The sequence below is a fragment of the Nothoprocta perdicaria genome, unplaced genomic scaffold, assembly GCF_003342845.1.
Source record: "Nothoprocta perdicaria isolate Ctin4 unplaced genomic scaffold, notPer1 scaffold_154, whole genome shotgun sequence".
Lineage (NCBI taxonomy): Eukaryota > Metazoa > Chordata > Aves > Tinamiformes > Tinamidae > Nothoprocta > Nothoprocta perdicaria.
Window position 1 is genome coordinate 1,000,661 of NW_020454694.1, and position 21,551 is coordinate 1,022,211.

Below are 21,551 nucleotides of genomic sequence, written 5' to 3' on the forward strand. Positions count from 1 at the left end.
ATATTATTTTTCCTTTGTACTATTTTAGGAACACCTTGGAAACTGCAACATAAGTGTCTTCTGGCCTCATCAAAAAGGTTAGGGTGAAGGGCCCTCATGTGAAAAGTTTTGAGTGATAGAATATGTTTAAATTGTTAGAAATGTTTGTAAAAGTGCTTCTAGGCATAAAGATGATGACTGAAATCATATATTGGAACAGTTGAAGGCAGCTCTCTTATTGTTAAAGAACTCTTTTCTCATAAGCTTTTTTTTTCACCCCCCTCTACTTTCATCTCATTTTCCAGAGACAGTTTGAAAGAGGACTGCTTCTTTTCTTCCTTGTTTTATGAAAGTGCCTTTGTACATTAGCAAAGTGCTTTAATAACACGCACTTTGTAAAAGTCAAAAGTGCTCTATTACTCGTAAGTATAGAAGTAAATAGCACTTGTTTTAATTGAAAACATCAAACTTTTGTAGCTCTAAACACATCAAAGACRCATCCATTTGTGCATCTTTTCCAAAAGGTGAATTCTACTGCTTTTAGTCAGACCACAGAAGAATCGAGCTTATTAGACCTATGAGACATTTTCAAATGAAAATGCCTTCAAGCGGTTAAAACMTGGAAATAGTTAATGCACTTGACTTGTAATGCCAATGTGGCATTACTTGTGGCCAATGGTGAGTGGTTTAACCAGTTGCCCCATGAGCTGAGCTGGCCTAACTGACCACAGACTCTGCCTTAGGTCAGCCTGACCTCCAGGCAATGCACACTTGCAGAGATTTCATCAGAACAGCTCAAACCAGAGCTTACACAGCAAAGGGGAATTTAGGCTGACGTATTTTACCTCACAACTGGACCAAGCCAAGAGGATAGACTGAGCCAGTCGCTATGGCTTGACTGGAGGACACTACGATTTTGAACCACTGTAGCTTGACATTTGAGTCTACTTAAACTCTATCTACACTGGAAAGCATAGTGACTTACCTAGCTTCAATGTAACAAAATTACCTCCCAACTCATTTATCTTTCAGCCTCCAGTGCCTCCAAAACTTGCAAACTCTAAAACTTCAGTGTCTTAAGATGTAGCTAGTCACTTATTCACTCAAGCTGAGATAGGACAATCTTAACTTCAAGTTAAAAATGGCTCATAGTGAGGTAAAGAAGAGTCTGGAGTGATTTCTGAGCCAAATGAGGTTGCATTAATAAAGCTTTTCAGGGCTATTAGCTCAGACACCCAATATGGCCAATGATACACACACCCACCCAAACATCTGCCAGCACTGCTGTGGTAATTGCCTGTGATTAGATCTCATTTTGATTAAAAAGCTGACAGAAATGAGAGAAATAAAAGGAAAAATGGTTATCATACTAATATGTTTTTACATATTCATAAAGGAGTTGACCTCCTGATTTCCACAAGCTTCATGTCCCTAGAAGGGTAAACTTCCTTTTCCAGAAGCCACCTGATCAACAACACAACACCAACATGTACAAGTCATGATCTTTCTCTGTCTGACAAGGTGGTGTCAACAGTGCTTGGGGCACCCCTGAGAAAGCACGTTGTATACAAGGTCCTGATATAACTTCTGTACCTACAGCCCTAACAGAATAAGATACTGCCATGAGGAGAAATTCTTCCTCACTTAGAAGAGAAGCTTCATCCATCTCCAAAAGCTGTCATGCAAAGCTATCAGCTCCTCAAAGAAAAGGGATGTTACAACTAGACGCAGAACTGATACCAGAATTGAAGTCCTCTGATTCTCAGGGCTACACTGATTCCTAGTCCTCTGTAGCATAGGCTTTCATTCATAACAAAAGCTCTCATTCACCCTTTTAAGTAAAGCTTAGTGGCATAAGTCTTTCTAGCAACAGCTTCACTAGATGTATAGATTCCTTAGCTCTTTCCTGTTGCAATTTTGTATGTTGGTGAGGAGGCTTGTTTGTTTGTTTTTTTCCCTTCTCCTCCTTATACACTTCTTATATCCGATAGCAGAAGTGTATCTGTGCAGGATGGTGACATTCTGGATAATGTTTTGACACTCAGGGTTCAGCAGTGAAACTTCCTGTTACTTCAACTAGGCAGGTGTTTATCTGAGGTATTGCACACAGCACCTACAATGTTCCACCAGTACCAATCTTTATGTTAAGGGAAACAATTTGGGGTTTAGACAAACACACACCCTCAAATCAAAACACATGGAACCATCACATTTAGAATCCCTCAAATTTAAGTTTCCAACAGCTCCTTCTGAAGTCGGCAAGAGCAGTACATTCCACTTTTAGATTTGGACCACAGTTTGAGAGCTGCATTTTGACTTTAGAGCTTAACTCCAGATACGGTCCTTGAGAAAATATATCAATTATCAATCACCTCCCCCCACACCAAYCCATATGCACAAGGCATAAGACATAGCATGCGATAAATACCTTATAGTATATTGTTACTAAAAAAAAAAAATTATATATATATAAGGACTAACATAGGGTTTTTCTTTTTGCACATGACCTTTGAACTTTTTCTTTGATGCTTTGTATTAGTACAAAGACTAGAGGAAAGTCTCTTTAATCTTATTAGATCAGGACTAGCTACTTGCAACTAGAAGACAGTCTGAACTACACCGTTGTGTTCCAGGGTTGCTGAGCAAAAGTATGTGGGCAAGACAGACAGAAGAAGAAATAAAGTCAGTGGGATAATTAATGACTGAATGATGAAAAAGAAAACATATGGTAAAATGCCTGCAGGCAGTCAAACAACCGTATGGTATGGCAGATGTCTACTATTGCTTTCCTATCTATCATAACTTATACCAATGTTAGCAGTTCAAGTTTTCCTAATACGAATTATTATTATTAACCAATAAATTAATTTCTTATATTGTAAGCAAAACAAAGAAAAGGTTTCAAGAAAAGGCTGCCAAATAGCTGTAAGTTGTTTCTACAGGTTRCATTCTGTTTACTCTCCCTTCCCTAATTTGCTCTGCTCTTCCTACTTCACATTTCACACTTTCCTTTTACACAGGCCATTCACACGCCTTTGTTCGGAGAACCCCTTTCTGCACAAAGGGAACTGTTCCTGATGACTCAATACACCACAGCTGGGAGCTCAGGAAGGAAAAGACCCAAGTACATTAACTGTACTCCTGACTTGAGGCTAGCACATCGTAGGCAACAACGGCACAATGAAATTGCACTATCTTCAACCCAGCATTGTCAGAAAGTCAGAGTTTACCAAGCTCTGGTGTAACTAATTGGAGCACTTCAATGCATTTGATTGCCCCAAGCTACCTAGTCTACTCCTCTCACGTTAGAAATTATTCCAAGTATATGAAGTGAAGTTGTACCTTTAGCCATATCAAGGCAAAGCTGTGCATGTTTGAGCATAGTTATGCAGTCTACAGCAGCTTAGCTAGCAGATTGCTGCTYCCAAAAGGGAGTAGGCCCATCCCCTCTGTCCTTTACCCTGGACACAATGCTTCCCTGATTGAGTTAGCATAGGCAGTTTCTAATTCTGCAGAAGCCTCCAAACTAACCATTTTTCTCCTAGACTAATGAATTGAACAAGCTTACCATGCAGTTGGGTGAGCATCTRATCCAGTGAAAGAGGCTGAGAGCAGGACTGAGCCTGTCCCATTTAAGGCCTTCAAGCTTTCAGCTGTGCTACCCAGCTTAAAACCACCCTTGTGGGCTACTAGAAACCAAACCAAACTGCTGGGGCCCTTTTAGTCAAGAGGAGAAGGGAAATTAATGAAAGAGCAAAGGTGGTAACATCAGCTATGGGCAAACAATATCTTAGGCTGCTACAGCTGTGGTGGGCCTGTGTCCACAATATCAGCAAAGGACTGCAATGATGAGCATGACTGGGGATGGGGAGGCAGAGAGTGACCGTTTTAAAGCCTCATTGTTCAGCCATGTTTCTGGGTTGGAARTACTCTTTGATTTCTTATTTCTGATGAAGACAATCAGGACGAGCAAGAGGAGCAAAGGAGTCTTGGTCTAGCTATAGAACAAGCATCTCAAGGAGCTCAGGTGACTCCAGTCTCCAAGGAGACTCAGATGAAATATTTGAAAACTGTTTCTCTTCAGAGGAGCATTTCTCACAAAGCAAAACCAACGTTATATCTTTGACCAGATGCCTACCCTTGAGAAGATGAACCCTAAATAAAACCTACAAGCCTAAAAACACAAATAGTTTACCCCTGAAAGACAGAAAGGAGACACCTGGAGTCCATTTGTGATCTTACTAGTCCTAAGGATTTTATCCAGGATGATTCATCTCTGCTAGAGCTATGTTTGCTGAGACAGCTGCTGTTTCTCACAGCTCCCTATTTTGCTGTTCAGAAATTGCAGGGGAGGGCCTTTAAAACTGCCTCTTCATCTTTCMATATATTTGCTAATACACACATAAACATATATAGGTGCAGGTTACCTTCTTGGACAAATGCTGGATGCTGGATGCTAGAAACCAGAATAATTGCCAGCTGTGTAACTTTATTTTCAAATATTCAGACATCTATGTTCGTTGCAAGTATTAGAGTTGGCATGCTTTAAATGTCAACACCATTTATAACATCTACAGAAGTCTCAAAAATTAATGATGGTCGAGATTCTTATTGTAAATGTATTGGAAATGGCAGCATTCAGTTACCTGTAAATGTTAAAACATTGTCTACTAAAAGCTGACAAAGACAATCAGGAAATGCATGTTTTAGTTTGTCAGACGTTCGGCCCCTGTAGACCTGTTCCAGCTCACTTTGTATTCATCCAGACCTTTCATTTATGGTGCCAGGCTTGGCCTGAGATTGCAGCGACTTTGGGAAAGAGAGGGCAGAAAGGGTAAATGCCACAAGGAGATCCGAAGGGACTGTGTTCCCTGGGATTAGGGATTCCTAATGTTGGGTGCTGCAGCTGAGTGTCCTTTCCTTGCCTCTCCTAGATGTGCCAAGGAAGTTTCCATAAAGGCTTCCTTGAGCAGAACAGCAGGATTTTCTGCCCTTTGGGAAAATGAAAAGCGGGCAGATCCCATAGGGCTCTTCCGCGTGGGTGGCTGGTCAGGAATCAAACGCAGAGAAAGTTTTAATGCTTCGGAGGCTGGGGATATATTCTTGCAACCTGCCAGGTAGTAGGTCATATGGAAAATGCCAGCGTTTCCAGAGTTAAATAAAGTAATTTATGTACTTTCATGTAAATAGCTCTATTACTTTAGATTGTATTGGGCAGTGGAAAATAACCAACAGCCTATATCATTCAACACTAGTGCAGATTGCTTCAAGTCATTTCCAGTAGTGACAGGCTATCTTGACAGGATAATTTATGTTTGAATTTCATCCATTTCATAACATTAAACTTGCTGTTCACCACCGAGCTGGACTCTCCCATTGCATCTCAATGGAAATCTGAGCCCTTTTGAGTCTGCAGCCTGCAGGTACCCAAGCGAGGCACTTCTTCTTGTGCCTCATTTGTGCTTTACATAACATCCCTCAAAATAACTTGTGGAGACAGAGCCACTGGAAACTTAGTGTATTTGAGTTTTACACTTGCACAATACAGGTGGCACTACAGCTCAAACCCACAGATGCCTTCAGGAAGCAAACACAGAAAAGTCACTACTGCAAAGTCACCAACGAACTTCAGCACACACACACAAATGTTTCTTCAGGTTTCATTCAGGTCCCATTCATTGTTTACTGCGATTACACTGCTTATACTCTAATCTTACAGAATCCAAATATGTTTCTCACTCCCTTCTGCTTGCTCCCTTCCTTACAGCTCCTCATAAATCCTTTTATTATTTAAAATAATAATATTCTAATGCACTTCCTCCATGCAAATCCACCCTCTCAATAACAAATGCCTGTGAAATTTCTTCCAGGAGAATGTATAAGAAAACACTTTGAAAAAAGTTGTAAGACTTGTATATGGTTATTTGATATGTGCATTTCACTTTGCTGCAGGCAATGGCAGAAGAAAAAAAAAATCAATCCATATGTGTGCAGAATAAAAAAATGAAAACTAAAACCAAAAAACCTTCCAAAATAATTAGTTGTGTGGTGTAAGGAATGAAATCATCAAAAATAAGTGACCTGTTCCCCTGCTGCTGCTACTGCTGATCCCTTAAAATATAGAAATACATTAAGAAAAATTGTGAGGAAGGTTCATTTAAGGGAGCAGTTCTGGGATCACCAGTGAATATTGGTTCCTCCTCAGCCTGGAACAAACCTCCCAAGCTGAGTGTTTTTAAATGCAGCCAAAGTCAAAAATAACACAGCAAGGCATTTCTTTTTAAAAAAAAGATTAAGTGGGTCAATCATTAGTTCATCAGTGGATTCAGATTTAGCCACAGTCTGAAAAGTTTTATGTGTTTCTAGCTTGTATATCATCTATGGCATATTTGTGGGTATATTTGTGCATGTGTCTAAAATACAGATATACATTTAACCCCCATTCTCCCTGGAAATCTCYCTCTCCTGCAAACAATGAAAATCAGTGTTTTTTTTTTTTTACAGAAGGATGTATAAGAAAACAAAACTTGTAAGACTTTTTTATAGTTATTTTATACGTACATTTCGCTTTCTGTGTTATACTGGTTGTCATATATGATCATCTGTGTTTGTGTATATATACATACATACATGGTAAATGTGGTTAATCTAGCATCCCTTCCAAAGGCCTGAACTGTCCTGTTCTGTTTCTGGAAGAAACAGAAAGGAAATGTAGACATAATTGGTTCAAGTGGAAGAGAAATTTGAAAAAAGTTTATTTAAAATGAGAGGACTTCTGAATGGCTGAAACATACAGCCTTCCCATGACAGTGCATTAACAGTGGCTTGCTCCAGCAGGGAAGATTAATATTGCTTATAAAAACACTAGTGTAGAATGTTTGTTGCACTGCCAAGAACATTGTAGGGGAGGTGATTTTTGGTCCCTGGCAATGATTTTTGCACAACATACTGGGTAATCATTGTGTACAAGGCACTTCTATCCACCATAAAACCTGCAAAAGGAATAATACGGCCTTCATTTTTCCTCTAGCTCCTAAGGAGAACTCTGAAATATATACCTCATGCCAGTAGTCCATAAACTCCAGTTGTACTCAGGCACTATGCAACCTGAGGCTACCAAGATCAATAAAATTATTGAACCCACAAATATTTCTACAGTTAAGATTCCGTGGAAAAGTTTAGAGAAGTGTGAATCTGTACGTAGGAAAAAATAGACAAAGAGGCCTTTGCTGGCAGGAGTTGCTCAGTCTGCTGGATTTGGACTGCAAGACAATGAACATCAGAAATGTGATGTTCATGGCTGGATGCCATAGTAGTATAACTGCAAGAAAGGCGACGAACACATTGAGGAAATGATTTAAGGCGGCTGACTGGCTGGCTGGCTCTGGCACTTGCTAACAAGATGCGGGATGGTTCCTGCCAAGGTCACTGGTTTTACTCTGTTTCATTATCAATTATTAAATGTTAGTTTGCAAGTTGTTCTACATAAGGGACACCATTTGGTGACCCACGTGAGGTGAATTGTTGATGACAAATCAGGTAGAAAGCAGAGGGAGATCCATAGCAGGAAAACATTTCATAGTAACTTGAACTTTGTCATGAAGAGGACAAGGGTTATGTTGAGGTATATAGCTATGTATTGTACCACTGTTTGGCAAAAGATAGATCTGAATTTTCTGCCGATCTGATACCTTACATATGCAATAAATGTCCTCCTAGGATGGACACCAGATGGACAACAGTTGGATTTCTGCTCAGACACACTCCTGTCTAGAGTCACCTTGCTGTACAAGACATTTAATGAATTTTAGTTTTTCAACAGAGTGGCAGCTTAAGTTAGAACTTGTGTGACCGAGGGGCAAAGATGAGTTTTGGTCATGTCATAATGGTAAAGATTAATAAAGGGAAAGGGCAAACTGCTATAATATTGATAAGAAACAACAGGACATTTTGGTTCTTTTTTTCTCAAAGAATTCTTTGTTCAAAGGAAACAGTCTCTGAGGTTCATTAGCAAAAGTACAGGTATTTTGGGCAAGTCAGTTGTCATGACTGAATGACACGAATCAAGAAATGATTCTCCTTCTCCAGAGCGCTCTTCTTCATGTTGCCCCAAAGTGATACTACTTAAGGGATGTAAGAGAGCATGAAATTCAAAGCAGAGTTATACGTGCTGTGACTTTCTCTAAAAGACATGCTGAAGCTCTGAGGTGGCCAACAGGTTGAATTTCTTTTTCTGGTGGTTGTGGGGAAGGTGGGATGAGGAGAGAGTTTGCGTTAAGCTTTGCTCATGGATGGCATTTCTGTCCCCAGCTTCTTCCTCTTTCCATTCCTTTTGTTCCTTCTCCTCCAGACTTCCTGTAGAATTGCTTGTGATATTACTCTCCAAGCCCWTTTCAGTAATAGTGAGGGGGGTTAGTTAAAAAATCAGAATACTGTTTGTTGATGTCATCACACTGAGTTAGTGAATGAAAACAGGAACTTGTCTGCTGGAAGATTTGAAGAGGAAAATCACTAAGATCAACAAAGCATAGGGGAAAAAAATGAATGCAATAGTCTGAATGATACTTAAAATGACTTCTTTCTTTCTTTCTTTTTTCCTTTCCCCAAGCGAATTTATCTTCTCTGGTGTTGAATAAGGCTCCTTACTTTTCCTCAGCTGTGACTCTTTTGCTTCTTACTCCTCTAGTGTCTTTTCCCTAATCATGGAGGAACGTAGCTATATTTGAGGTTTATGCTCATCTATTAGGTTAGTTTGAAACTAACTAATGTTTAAAAGTATTGAGGCCAGTGTTTAAAAGATTGTATGAAACCTAGGTAGATGAAGTGAGCAGGCACACTTTTATTATTATTATTATTATTATTATTATTATTATTATTATTATTATTATTATTATTATTATTTTGGATACCAAGCTAACATGGCTATGTAAACATTTAAATACATGTAGAACCTGACTGTAGCTGAATGAACTGGGCTGGGATGATGGCTTTGTATATAGGCGCATTCTCTTAAAAAGAAATCATAACTATCACAGAATTATTGTACGTTGTTACAATTAAAATAGCAAAAATCAAGCTGTATATGATGAAAAAAAAACCTTCTATGCCATGCATGTCTGAAAACATACATTACCTTTACCCACATAAAAAGAGTGAACACTGAAGAGGATTTAAATTTGTTTTAGGAAAATTATTTCTATTASCCCAGTAAAACTATCTTAGCCTCAACATTTAACTTTTTAAAAAGATCTTTATCTTGTGTTAGGAAGTGTTGTGTAAGAAGGGCAGGCATGAAATTCCAGCCATTTCTAGACATAAATACAACTTGTCATATTCTCATCTTCAATTAATGTCTGGGGCCATAGGACCTGCTTTTGATATCACACCTTTAAGCATAGCAGAAAAGAGTATGTGATAAATAATACAAGCTCCTCACCAGCTTTATGTACTGTGAGCGTATGCGCAGCTGATACCAAGCGATTGATAGACTTTTATTACAGTGTACAGCTGGTGTAACGCCTCTTAGGAAGAAACATCTACCAGTTTTGCCTTTTATCTTCCTGAAAAAAAAGCCTGCCAAGTGTGGCTTTAATGAGTATTAGCTTTGGAGTAATTTCTTTGAGGATATCACAGCATATGAAGTGCATGTACTGGTGTGGATTTTTGATCCTTTCTCTTCACGCTACTTAATCTGGATGTACAGAGCCTCTGGTGTGTTTCAGTCCCCAGAGTGGCTCATAATGGTCAAGAGACTTGTAGATAAGGCACACAGGAACATGGTTTAGCAGGCCTGGTACTGATGGGCTTATGGTTGGAGTTGATGATSGTGAAGATCTTTTCCAGCTATAATGATTCTGTGATTCCATGATAATGCTGTGAGCCAGGATGCTGGTGCAAGGGCTTGGGATTAAGTCTACAGGAGGCACATAATGGTGCTTCTCTGGTTTCTCCTTACTAGTGGTCATGTGTATTTCCTAGAGTACCTTCAGAGTGAAGGAGGTGCAGCTGAAAATGCAGAGGAACTCTAGTGAGCTGCTTTTAAATATTCACCAGTTCCTGTATTTGCTCATTTCCTAGTTTCACCAATTCACCACGGAATTACCTTCAGCAATTACCTTCAGCAACTGTTTTGGGCAGTTGTACTGTAGAAGGAATATGCACATACCTTCTTGGTGAGATATATAGCCCTCACTGAGCTGTTTGTGTTTCAAAAACAATAAAGCACACCAAAATTTACAATTGCATGAGCTAGAAAAAAAGATAAATATGAGTATTGATCCACAAATGCCAAGGGTAGGTCCAACTCTGTGAAGACTGCCTATGTAGGTAGCACTAAAACATCAATAACATTAGTTGGGCAAATAAAGTTATTAATTTATTTGCTGATGAGATCAGTTTCTTATTTTTCCRTAACTAGTAACTGAAAATAGTGGTCAAGATTCAAGAAATAACCTCTTCAGGTAACTTAACATGGTTAAATTTTAGGGACAATTTTAGGAATCATTTTATGTCTCTTCAAAAAGACATAATTGAATTGAATTTGTTGAAAAAAGATAAAATAATAACACAGGAGTGCCTTTCTTCATGAACAGAAATGAAAAGATCTTCATAGCTTTGTCCTTTTTTTTCATTACAGTTGATAGGTAACAGAYGAGTTTCTATTTATAAATTTCAGAGAAAATGTGTCAACAGTGTTCTCTGTTCAAACACACAAGATGATTGAAGTTGATAGCATTAAAAACTAGGAGGAATGGCTAAATGTCAGTGAAAATTCTTTAGATAATTATGAAAAGGGGGAGGCAATGCARAGGTTACACACTGCAGCAAGGGAGCCTCATTGCTGCTGTGGAAATCCTGACTCCCCCAGAATCAATGGCAAATTGCCACAGGATTCAGATGTGCACAGGGTGAGCATTTTGTTTGCTCTCCTCGAACACCTTCAGCATCCTGGAACCACCCGAGGAACCGTAACTGAAAGSGAACATACAAACTTGGACATCTTTTTGTTGATTGTGTTGATGGATGGATAGTCTGGATGGGGCGTGGCTTTTTGTCACCTCCTGAAAGCCAAGAGGTGATGAACTGAATGTCAGCAATAGATGGTGTCTGAACAGACAATTCAAAATTCCAAAATTCAAAAGCTACCATTTAAAGCTGCTGCTCCACAAGGGAAAACTCTCATGTTTTYAGGCTTGGCTTGCTCACCTAGTCCATAATACAGTTGTGGTACTGCTAAAGCCCTTATTGCTGCCCCTTATGCTTTTGAATATGTTGTGGCCTGAGCCAAAAGTTACCTGCTCTGTGCTTTCGGGCTCAAATGAGAGAGGTCAGTTGGTGTTCTGATTTGGCACCAAGCCAAATGGGTGGTAACAAGGAATTCAGTGTCCTCACAATCACACAAAAAAGAAGGACTTGGCATTACGTGAGCTGTTAGGCCATGGCATGCCCACCTTGCAGCTTACACAAGGTTCCTGCTCTCATTTTAGAAGGAATTGGGGCCAACCAGTGTTTAAATTAAAATATATTGTCACTGCTGGTGAGCTCCTGGGTTACTCGGCTTGCTCCTGGCCACTTGTGCATAACATGTCGTAATGCAAGAGTAAATGACTATGAATGAGGAAAAAATAAGAGCTGTAGGAGTTTGTAGAGAAGAATGTGAGAGAAGAAAAAAACTCCAAATTCCTTAATGCTAAATTATTTTCAAAAACATTATGATCTTGACATGGCAGTGATTCATATCAAAACTACTGGCATCACAATCCTGTTTACAGAAAAAAAATGAATGCACAGCTTAAAGCACATGAGCAAACCCCAAGAGAACCTTCACTCTTGACAAGTCTGTTTTGCTTGCTGAGTGCTTATTTAATTGGAGTTCAAGTCAGCAGAAGGAAACCTCTGCTTACTAAAGCTAATTACAACTGCTAATACTGCAAGTCTTTCCCCAAATCTAGATTTAGACTGTTGACTGGTCCAGAGGGGTATAGGCCATGCAAGAGCGTGTCTTTTCAGTTTAGTTCTCTGATCTTCATTCCAGCTCTCTTTCCATTTCATGTCTTAAGGGGCACAGTCAGAGCTTCTGGCATATCAAAAATATCACTGTTTCTAAGACTCTGTGTCCTTAGTGTTGCCTTTAGAGAGCTTTGAAGAACTATCATAGCCAAATTCCAGATTTTTTTTTTAAGTAAGCATATAGGGAGCATGAAGTCTCTTAGTTGATTTCCACTGGCTCTAAAGKAGGTTCTATTCTGAGCTTTCAGTGATCAACTGAAACATAATTCAATCTGCCAATTCGATTTACCACTTCGTGTGACATTATTTAAATAATGGCTAGGAAAGACCATGTGCATATGAAGCGGCTAAAGGACCCGTGAGAAAGTTTAGCATTTTTAAGTTGGGAGTGGAGAAAAAAAAAGCCTCTAACCTATGTTTGGTTGTTGCTTTATCATGGTGGAATGAAGGTGTATGTCTCTAGATTTGAGCAGCTCCTAAGAAAGCCTGAAGGGGTGTTATCTATCTCCTACATGGAAGCAGCTCAAATACGAGGGCCAGAAGCGTTGTGGAAGACAGTGCTGTGTAGGTGAACACAGCATGGAGACAGTATTCCTGGAGGAGCTGGCTTAATTTTTATACCCCCTGAGGTCTGTAGCATGACAAGTTATCCTACGAGGCRGGGAGGACGGAGTGGGTATCTTGCCGTGGGAGCTGCCGTGGAGATTCATGGTATTCACACACCTCAGCCACCTCCTCCCTGCCTGAAGCAGCTGTACCAAGTTTTAGTCCATGATATGCACAAATGGCATAGAACTATAGAATCATTATGGTTGGAAAAGACCTTCAAGATCATCAAGTCCAACCGTAAACCCACCACCACCATGYATGTTACATAATATTAAGATGGRACTTCAAATCACCAGTGTCCTCTTCCTCCTCCTTCTCTTCTATTTATCTTTTAGTTCAGACCAAGGAAAACTATCTACACTTGAAAACTTATCCGCTTTTCTGAAGTTTACTCTCTGGTTTAACCAAAGGCTTTACCTCTACCAGCCTTGCCTTGTTTATGGTACCTGGACAAGTGTGGCTACAATAAAGTTACTCTCCTGTATTGTCTTTCCAATATAGCTCATAAAATGCCATAGAAATGCATGGAAAAGAGAAAGCCCAACCTGGAAAAAAAYTCCAAGACCAAAGGCAAAGCAAAAATTTGGGGCTTTTTTTGCTTACTCAAAGTGTTCTATTGGCAATGTAAAACAATATTTAGCAAAATAAAGACTTTGCAAAAGTTTTGTTCCTAAATCTCAAGAAAGATGTTCTATTATGATCACAGCTTTTTTTTCTAGATGGTTTTCCACAACAAATTCATGAGAAAACGGAATTAATTTTTCAGAATGTGTTTTTTTTCAGAATCACCTATTTAGATGGATTGTGACATGCCTCAACTTAAGCAGCCTGCACAAAAGACATTTCAGCAACCTAATATAATCCCAGCAAGAAACGAGGAATGAACCTTTTGATCTATGGCAAAGTGTCATCTTCTGAGACGGAGAGCGGGACCTGAGCTCACCACCACACTCCTTTTCCTTCACTTACCTGCTTTGCTTGGGGGTGTGGGAGCGATGGGGACCTCACGGGTTGTGGCCTTACCGTCCTCCTGCATTTCGCTTCCCTTCGCCTAGGGCTTGATCCGCACTCACCTGAGTGACTCCAGGATAATCCTTGGGCAGCTCTTCTACTCCCCATATCTGTAGAGAAAATAAGATATCACCAATGGACATGCCTGCTTTGGATACAAAGATAGTGCGAAGTTTTGCTGATAAAGTGATTTTCACTGTCACACACAGATTTCCTTTTCTCTTCATTTCTTTCTTCCTCGCTTTCTTCCTTTCTGTCTTCTTTTTCTTTCTTTCAAGCATTTAACTTTTTTTGTATTGAACTGATGTGAAATTACATGAGCTCTGATCATGTGAATAATGCATGAGATTTAAGACAAATACATGAAAGGAGCTTATTTTTCATGTCAAACAATTCTTTATTTTTTATGGTACAAATTAAAAGTGACAGATCTGAAGCTGTTAAGAAATACACAAAGTGCAGCTTTACTGACCATACAGATATTGCTCTAGATTAAGTACAGTTTTTGTCAGTTTTTTATTTTTTTTCATGTTAAGCAACCTGTGCAGATAAATCAGCTTTGGTTTCAAAGTCAGAGTAGTAAGGAGCTTTTAAATATCCAGTTTGTTTCTTGGTCACAAGTCCACCACATCGACTCCTTTTGTAGTTACTACCTTTTTTTTTATTTTTAACAACACAATACAGTCCATTTTGTACTGCCATCTTTCCTGCTGCATGCTCCATGCATGGAAAAACAGATCTCTTTGCAGTGCTTCATAAGTGACCCTGGTGACCATTCTGTAGATTATAGCACATAGGACAAAAATAATAATAATAATAGTAATAATAATAATAATAATATCACTTTTTAACAATAAATAAACAAATGTGCCCCACATAATCTCAAGTTGGAAACAAGCAAACCACATGACAAAAAGCTCATTACAAAATGTTATCCAAACAGATTTTACAGTCAAACATTGACATGGAAATCAATTTCCTCTCTTATCTCCTTATTTGAATGTTGGTCAATAACTGGGTACAAGTAGAGTGCTGAGGTAAAACACTGATGAACAGTTTTATTTTTGTATTTCTTTTTTTTTTTTAATAGTAACAGTTTAGTATTGCAAGATTGTCAGCAACATTTAGCCATATCTATACAATGTGCATATACCTACATACATTGAGCTTTGGTCCAGCATTGAGAAGACGAGCAAAGGCATTTTACATATTTCTTTTTGGTTATAGCTTGAGTTCTTTGATACGCCTCTACTTGTTCCTTCCTAGCTCCTTTTTGCTTTCTTGTTCTTTTTTCTTTTTTTTTTTCTTTTTTTCTTTTTTTTTTTTTTGTGGTAGCAATGCAAAGAAACTGGAACTATTTGAATGCATTTGATTTCTTCAACCATCCAAAATATCTTTTCAGTGAAAGAACATAAAAAGTCAAAATTAGAATAGTAAGTGAACCCTTCATTCATCAAATAATAACTTTATATATATATATATTTWAAAAAAAATCAACGATCAATAAATTGGAAAACCACTATACCTTCAAATATGATTGAAGAGACCTTTGTTTCATTTGCTGGTAGCAATCTATCTTTTAGTCACATGCAAAATTAAAAGTATTCAAATGTAATCAATACATGAAATTTGTTTACAAATGGAAATCAGAAATGTTGCCAGTAACAAAATAAAACAAAATATTTATGGTTCCAAACGATGTATGATTCACACATAATTTATCTTCCCAAGAATCTGTTCAGGCACCATTTATGCCTCATAGCAAAGATTTGTTTATAAAAAAAATAATATAAGAAGCATCACAACACTTTATAAATAATTTACAAAACATAATACAAAATTAGAAAACCATTAAAAAAATCACTGCACATGAATGGTTTTTAAGACTGTGGGATGAACATCATTTTTTTCTTCCAAGTTGGCAATTTATATTTATTTTACATTTCCACTGTCCTACTTATATCCTTCCGATATGTACTTTGGAACAGAAAGAGCTTATATAACTGCTGCCAGCATATTTTTAAACATTTAGCATCTTTCATACACTGTTTGGCTAACTTTTCTTCTTGGGGGATTTTTCCTCGCAAAATTTAGAACAGATCCTGGGAGAATCGGAATTCTAGTTTCTCGGCAAGGAGCGGCTGTTCCTGGGCTGGCGCGGGGCTGCAAGGGCGCCCGTTGGGAATGCTGGTGTGGGTGTTAATGACTGGATACGTGGCAAGGAACTGGGGATAACGGGGAGGACGTCAGGAGGGCCCACTCCCAAATGCTACCTGTCATCCCTGATGGGTGGTCTCCTGATCGCTACGAAAATTGAACGGTGGCYGGAAATTTAGCTCTCTTACCTAGAGGCGACATAGATGTATCCATAGATAGAGGTATCTATGGACAGAGGGAGACACAGAAAACCCCGAGGGACAGATGTTGTGCTGTGAATTCTCCCTTGCTTCACTCAATACACGTGCCCAGCTTGGGCAACATTTCTTATTTCGCCCCTCACAAAACTCACCTGTGGTTACGGAGATTTTTTTTTTCCCAACAGATATTTCTATGCCAACATGCAGGAAAGAGCCAATAACAATTTTCACTCTCTTCCTCATAAAAGCAATACTGAAAATATCCTTATCCATAACCCACGTAATTTAAAGCCTGAAACGCATTTCCTGGATGTGAACCCAGCCTGGCGTGCCGGATCCTCAATGCCCTCCAGCCCCGACCTTTGAGAGTGCTCACATTTAGATGCAGTTTCAGGCACAGAGGATGGTCTCTGAAGCCTTAAAACTCCACCATCCATGCAGCAAATACCTCATTGCACAAGGCAAGTCTCATTAATAAAATAGTGCGGGCCAGATTCAAAGCCTAGTGAAATCAATGGGAGTTCCTATTTTTGCACTACGTTTTGGATACAGCTTTGAGTTCTTGAAAAGGAAACTCAGCAAGAGAGGCATCATTTGAAGGCTCCAGTACTTGAAGCCTTCTTCAGTTCAAGGAAGACCAGCAAAAAATCCGGTACCACCATGCTGAAGTCAGGAAATGCAATCAGGAGTTACACCAGCAGAATTTTACTCTATYGCCTCTACCATGAGCTGAACTGAAGCCCCAACATTTACCTTTTGGAAAGCCCTGATCCAGCTGCAGCTTCTATYCTAACAAAGGGCTGAACCCCACAGGCTGGGGCAGAACTCAGCACACGATGGGAAGTGCAGACTGGTATCATGGCTCAGGCCGTGCCCCACTCAGGACCTGCAAGACCCTTCCCTTTCTCAGGCTTGCTGCCTTTGCAGGTCCAGTGACAATTATCTCCAATCAAAAAATGAAGCCACAGAGACAAGTTGTTCTTAAAGGAGGATCTCCTCACCTGAAGCACCTTGCAGGTGACCCACCTCGTTATTCCCAAAGGATATTCAGTGTGTTTCCGTATATCCTGGTTGTTTTGCCAGTGATCACATCAAATATTTCCACAAACCCACCCTCCCACGGAAGAGTAGCAGTCAACAGGGCAAGCAACAATAGCGGGGTGACAAAAAAAAGGCAGAAGGAACAAAGCACTACCAGTGAAAGAGTCCACAGTGATGCAACGATCCAAACGTCCTCATCATTTCTTGGCCTGTCCTCTTGCTTTCATCAGAATCTCAAGAAATTTCTTTGGCTATCAGACTTTGGAGAGAAATTGCTTCAAACAGAACTATAAGATAGATGCAGTACTGAACCAAGCGTGCAGYTTAGACTACAAAAGGACTTTTGGTAACCTCTCCAGGTTCGTGGCCAAAGGACAGAGAAATCCCAAGCTACGTGGTCGACAGTAAGCACCACCTTCAGCGTGGGCTCACAGTTCATCAGACACAATCCTAATCCTTCTTTGTCCTCTATTGCATTTCAGCATATCAATATAAAAGTGTTTAGGTTTCACTTTTCTTTTTAAAAATCTTCAAACAGTACTGGGCTATGTGGGTGCAGGGAAGGGATGGAGAATGAGCTGGGAGCAGGGAGGCAGCAAAAGGAGTCAAAAAAAAMCAAAACCAAAAATAGAGACGCAAACCAAGATTTACGCACTTGGACGACAAATATCAAATCCCACAAACCGCAATAAAAATAAATTATTTTTGGCACCCAAACACTAGGAAATTGCAAAAGTGTTCATGAAGAGAACAGAAGAAGAGAAAAGAAAAGAAAAGAAGAGAAAAAAGAAAAGAAAAGAAGACCACTGTGGAATGGCTTTAACACCTGTTTCTACACACCTGCAGCGGGTGCAAATAAGGATGACAGAAATTAATCTTGTTGCTTCCATTTTTGTAAAATACAAATGTAAAAATTCATAACACAACTTTACACTCATAAAAGAGTAGACTAACAATCTAGTTTGCAATGCCATGTTTCTGACTTTGGTTAATAGTTTTCATAGTGAATCAGCACTTGATACCTGAAAGGCTACAATCACTCCTCCAGGTGGCAGGCTTGTATTCGCTTTTAAACAGATAAAAGTTTTTTTTTTTTCCTTTTTCTTTTTTTTTGTTTTGTTTTTCCTTAAAATGTGTTCACATTTTCATAATATACAGAAAAAAAAGTAAGCAGTTATTTGGTTTACTTTAAGTCCATTTAAAAAAACTGGCTTTTTCTTTCTTTTGGAACTAACTCTACGACACACACACACGCTAAGTGCTGTGTTTTTTTTTTTGTTTGTTTGTTTGTTTGTTTTGCTCTTATATAGGAAACCCCATGGACATTTATAAACTGTTCTGTCCTTCTTGCAGTTTTCTCAGTCTTTTTACTTACAAGGGCGACGAGTGGGTATTTTCACAGAGTTCGAGCGGTTACGTTTCTGTTGGCGTGGTTATTTTGTGTGTGGTTTGGTTTGGTTTGGTTTGGCTTTTAGGAGTTTTCTTCCAGCGAGTCTGTTAAGGGCTCCATGGGCACTGCCGTGGCGGGCTCRTGCTGTTTCAAGCGCTTGATCGTGTTCTTCAGCGCTTGCCTCTTATTGCAGAACCAAACTCTAACTACTTCGCGGTCATAGTTCAGTTTCTCGGCAATCTCTGTCATTTCCTGCCCAGAGGGGTGCGTGTTCTTCTCAAAGTGGGCATTCAAGATCTCAAGGGCCTGGGGCGTGAATGAGGTACGCCGCTTGCGCTTTTTGGATGGCTCGCTCCCGATAAACTCGGTAAGGTTCTGCATCCCTGCTCGATGGCGGGCCTCAGCCTCAGCCATCCACCGCTCAAGCACCGGCTTTATCTTCTGGGCACTTTTAGGGGTGATGTCCAGCTTTTCAAACCTGGCAGGATACAAAAGGCCAGGGTTCAGTTTGGCTGTCAGACTGCTAGCTATAGTGTTCTCTTGGGCTTCCTGTGGTAGGAAAAAGTGGCTTCTCAGGATGGTGTGTCTGAGGGAAAATTGAGAAAGAAGAGTCTTACACTGATGCTCTGCCAGGGTGGGACTTCCTGCCTACCTGCCTAGGTGACTGGCAGAGGTAACTTGCAATGGATTACGAAAACTATCAGATTGGTATAAATATATATATAAAACTATAAACACAGCTAGACATTTAAGCCAACACAAAATAAACACCACAACAAAATACATCACACAAGCCATGCGTTCCRTTTTCATATTTCTGACAACCTCCAAACCCCTTAAGGCTAAGCCTAATTACAGGAAATGACATCAAAGGCAAATTTTTTTATCACCTCATCTTTGTGATTAGTGCTTTTGTTTCCTTTCCCACCCCACGTTGTCCAAAAAGCCACAGCTTTAATAATACAAACCATTGGCAGCYGCTAGCCTTTGAATATCAGGTTTCCTTTCCTTTCATTTTTCARCAATTTTCACTGTTTGCAAGTTAATACCACGTCCCTTTTCTGTGCTGGAAAAAGATTCCCATAGCTACTGTGGTGTTCAGCTGAAACAGCTGGACACTTTGCAATTATCTTGACTACCCCCACAATGTGCTAAGACAGACTCATGTTTTCCAGATGAAACCCAGCATAATAGTCTACTAATATGYTGTGGCACCAAGCTGGGTTTATTGTGGGATTTCTGCAAACTGTACCAGAATGATATCATTTCCTGTAAACGAGGTCTTCTATATATCATTTTGCCATCAAAAGTCTTTCGCCAAACCAGATTTTACAAGCATCAGAAATGATCCGGAAAAGCAGCCACACAAAGCTTCAATCCTTTCAAAACCACGCAGAACAGCTGAAGTCACGTTTCAAGCCTTATAYGCCCTTGTTTCTTTCATTTATCAAGTTCATCCTCCCATTTAAGAAGTCTCGAGCCAGTCCCTCTGATGCCACCGTTCGCATTCCCGCCTTGGTCTATGCCCACCCTYGGGCTATGCCTATGTTTAGGCCTCAGATACCACGCACTGATATTGCCCTGTTCAGCCCACGCGGTGCTGAAACGTCGCTGCCGCTGCTCACTGCAACACGCCTTGATGGACAGACAGATCAACCCAATTCCTTCGTGTGAAACACCTTGGTGACAGGGCTGGCAATATTTACTGTCTACCTGCAGTGAGGGGCAGCTGCAGAAAAGACTCCAGCAGGAAACAATGCAGTTCCCTCAAGGAACAAGACAAGAAATAACTTCCTATAGAAATAACTTCAAATAACACTCCAAAGAATTTATGGCTGGTGCCTGGAAACCTATTGCCATATTGAAGGCAAGGTGTCCTTCCTTGGTGTCCAGTGATATTTCAATCTGCAGTTTGTGTTTTGGAACTTCTTGTGTCTAGTTAAGAAAATGCATTTTTTTTTTTTTTTTTTTTTGCAGGCAGAACACATCAGTAAAGTGGTATATTGCTGCTGTGCCCTGCAAAGGGCATTGGGAGATGCTGCTTGTGCCTCTGACTTGGTCTTTCAGCTTACTTCTCTCTCTCTACCCCCTGCCTTGCCCTGGAGTTCATATTGAAAACTTCTCGCCACCATTTAAAGATAAGTTGTACTTGCTGTTTCTGAGGAACAGCATATTGGCACTGAGGTGGCTTGTCTTGATGCTTAGCAAGGAAGGTACAGTCATAGCAAATTGTTATATCCCCAAATGACAGCTTTTGGGGGGACTGAAGTAAGTAAAACACTACCACTCTGCAAGTATTTGGGAGCAGCTTCTACACCTGGTTCTTGTGACCTCAGTCACATAACTGCCTCCTTGAAGGAGGTACTGAGTAACTGTCTCCTTGAAGGACCTCGCTACAGAAGGACTCCACATTTTGGTGCTTAGCTTAATTTTTGTTCCAGCTTCATCTTTCTTTGGATTTTCTCAATAASAGGCTAATGGGGAACCATTTCTTTTAGCTAAATCCAAACCATCCCCAGCATTTTTTTTTTCAGCTGTAAGGTAGATGGAAGAAATGAGAAGACAACAAACTAGACACAAGAAAAGGAAATTGCAATATTTCAGTTTAAAGTATAGTATGTTAAACAACAACTTAAGTCTACAAAAAACAGGCAATTGCTAAAAACTCTGCCCGGTTTAGGCATTCTTTACCAATTGACCATAGGAAAGAAAAAAAATAAAATTAATCCTTAGCGACAGGGAGCAAGAGCATTCCTATCGTTGGCATTGCTTGTTAGTGTTGATGCTGCAGTAYGTGTTGTTTGGTATAACGATATACAAGCCTTGAAACAAATTTCGCAGCAGTAGTATCCTTGTATAGACTGAATAAAGGTTATTTTCTACAGGGAGGTATCTTATAAGAAAAAACAGTAGGGGAGGCCATAGAAGTGAGAGGATCCTATGGAGCTTTTTGTATTTAACAACAATCAATGGGTTTTATGGAAAATCATTGAGCAAAATGTGAGCTGCAAGCTCACTACCCCATACTGATGTTATTTATAACCTTAGTCTTAAACTGCAGGAAAAGTACACTTCCGTTCTATGGGGAATACATTAAAAGTATAAAGAGCAGATAAAAAGACAGAGCATTTCATGGATCACCAAGAACAAAATCC

General features: G+C 39.7%; 1 protein-coding gene across 1 annotated transcript in view; it reads right to left on the bottom strand.

The window, feature by feature from the left end:
- Positions 1 to 18,166: 18,166 nt before the first annotated feature.
- POU6F2 (POU class 6 homeobox 2) overlaps positions 18,167 to 21,551 on the bottom strand; it is a 176,871-nt gene continuing 173,486 nt past the window's right edge. Inside the window, exon 9 of the mRNA XM_026034997.1 lies at positions 18,167 to 18,982. Within this exon, the coding sequence (XP_025890782.1) occupies positions 18,478 to 18,982 (505 nt within the window). The 3' untranslated portion in view covers positions 18,167 to 18,477. The remainder of the gene's footprint in view (positions 18,983 to 21,551) is intronic.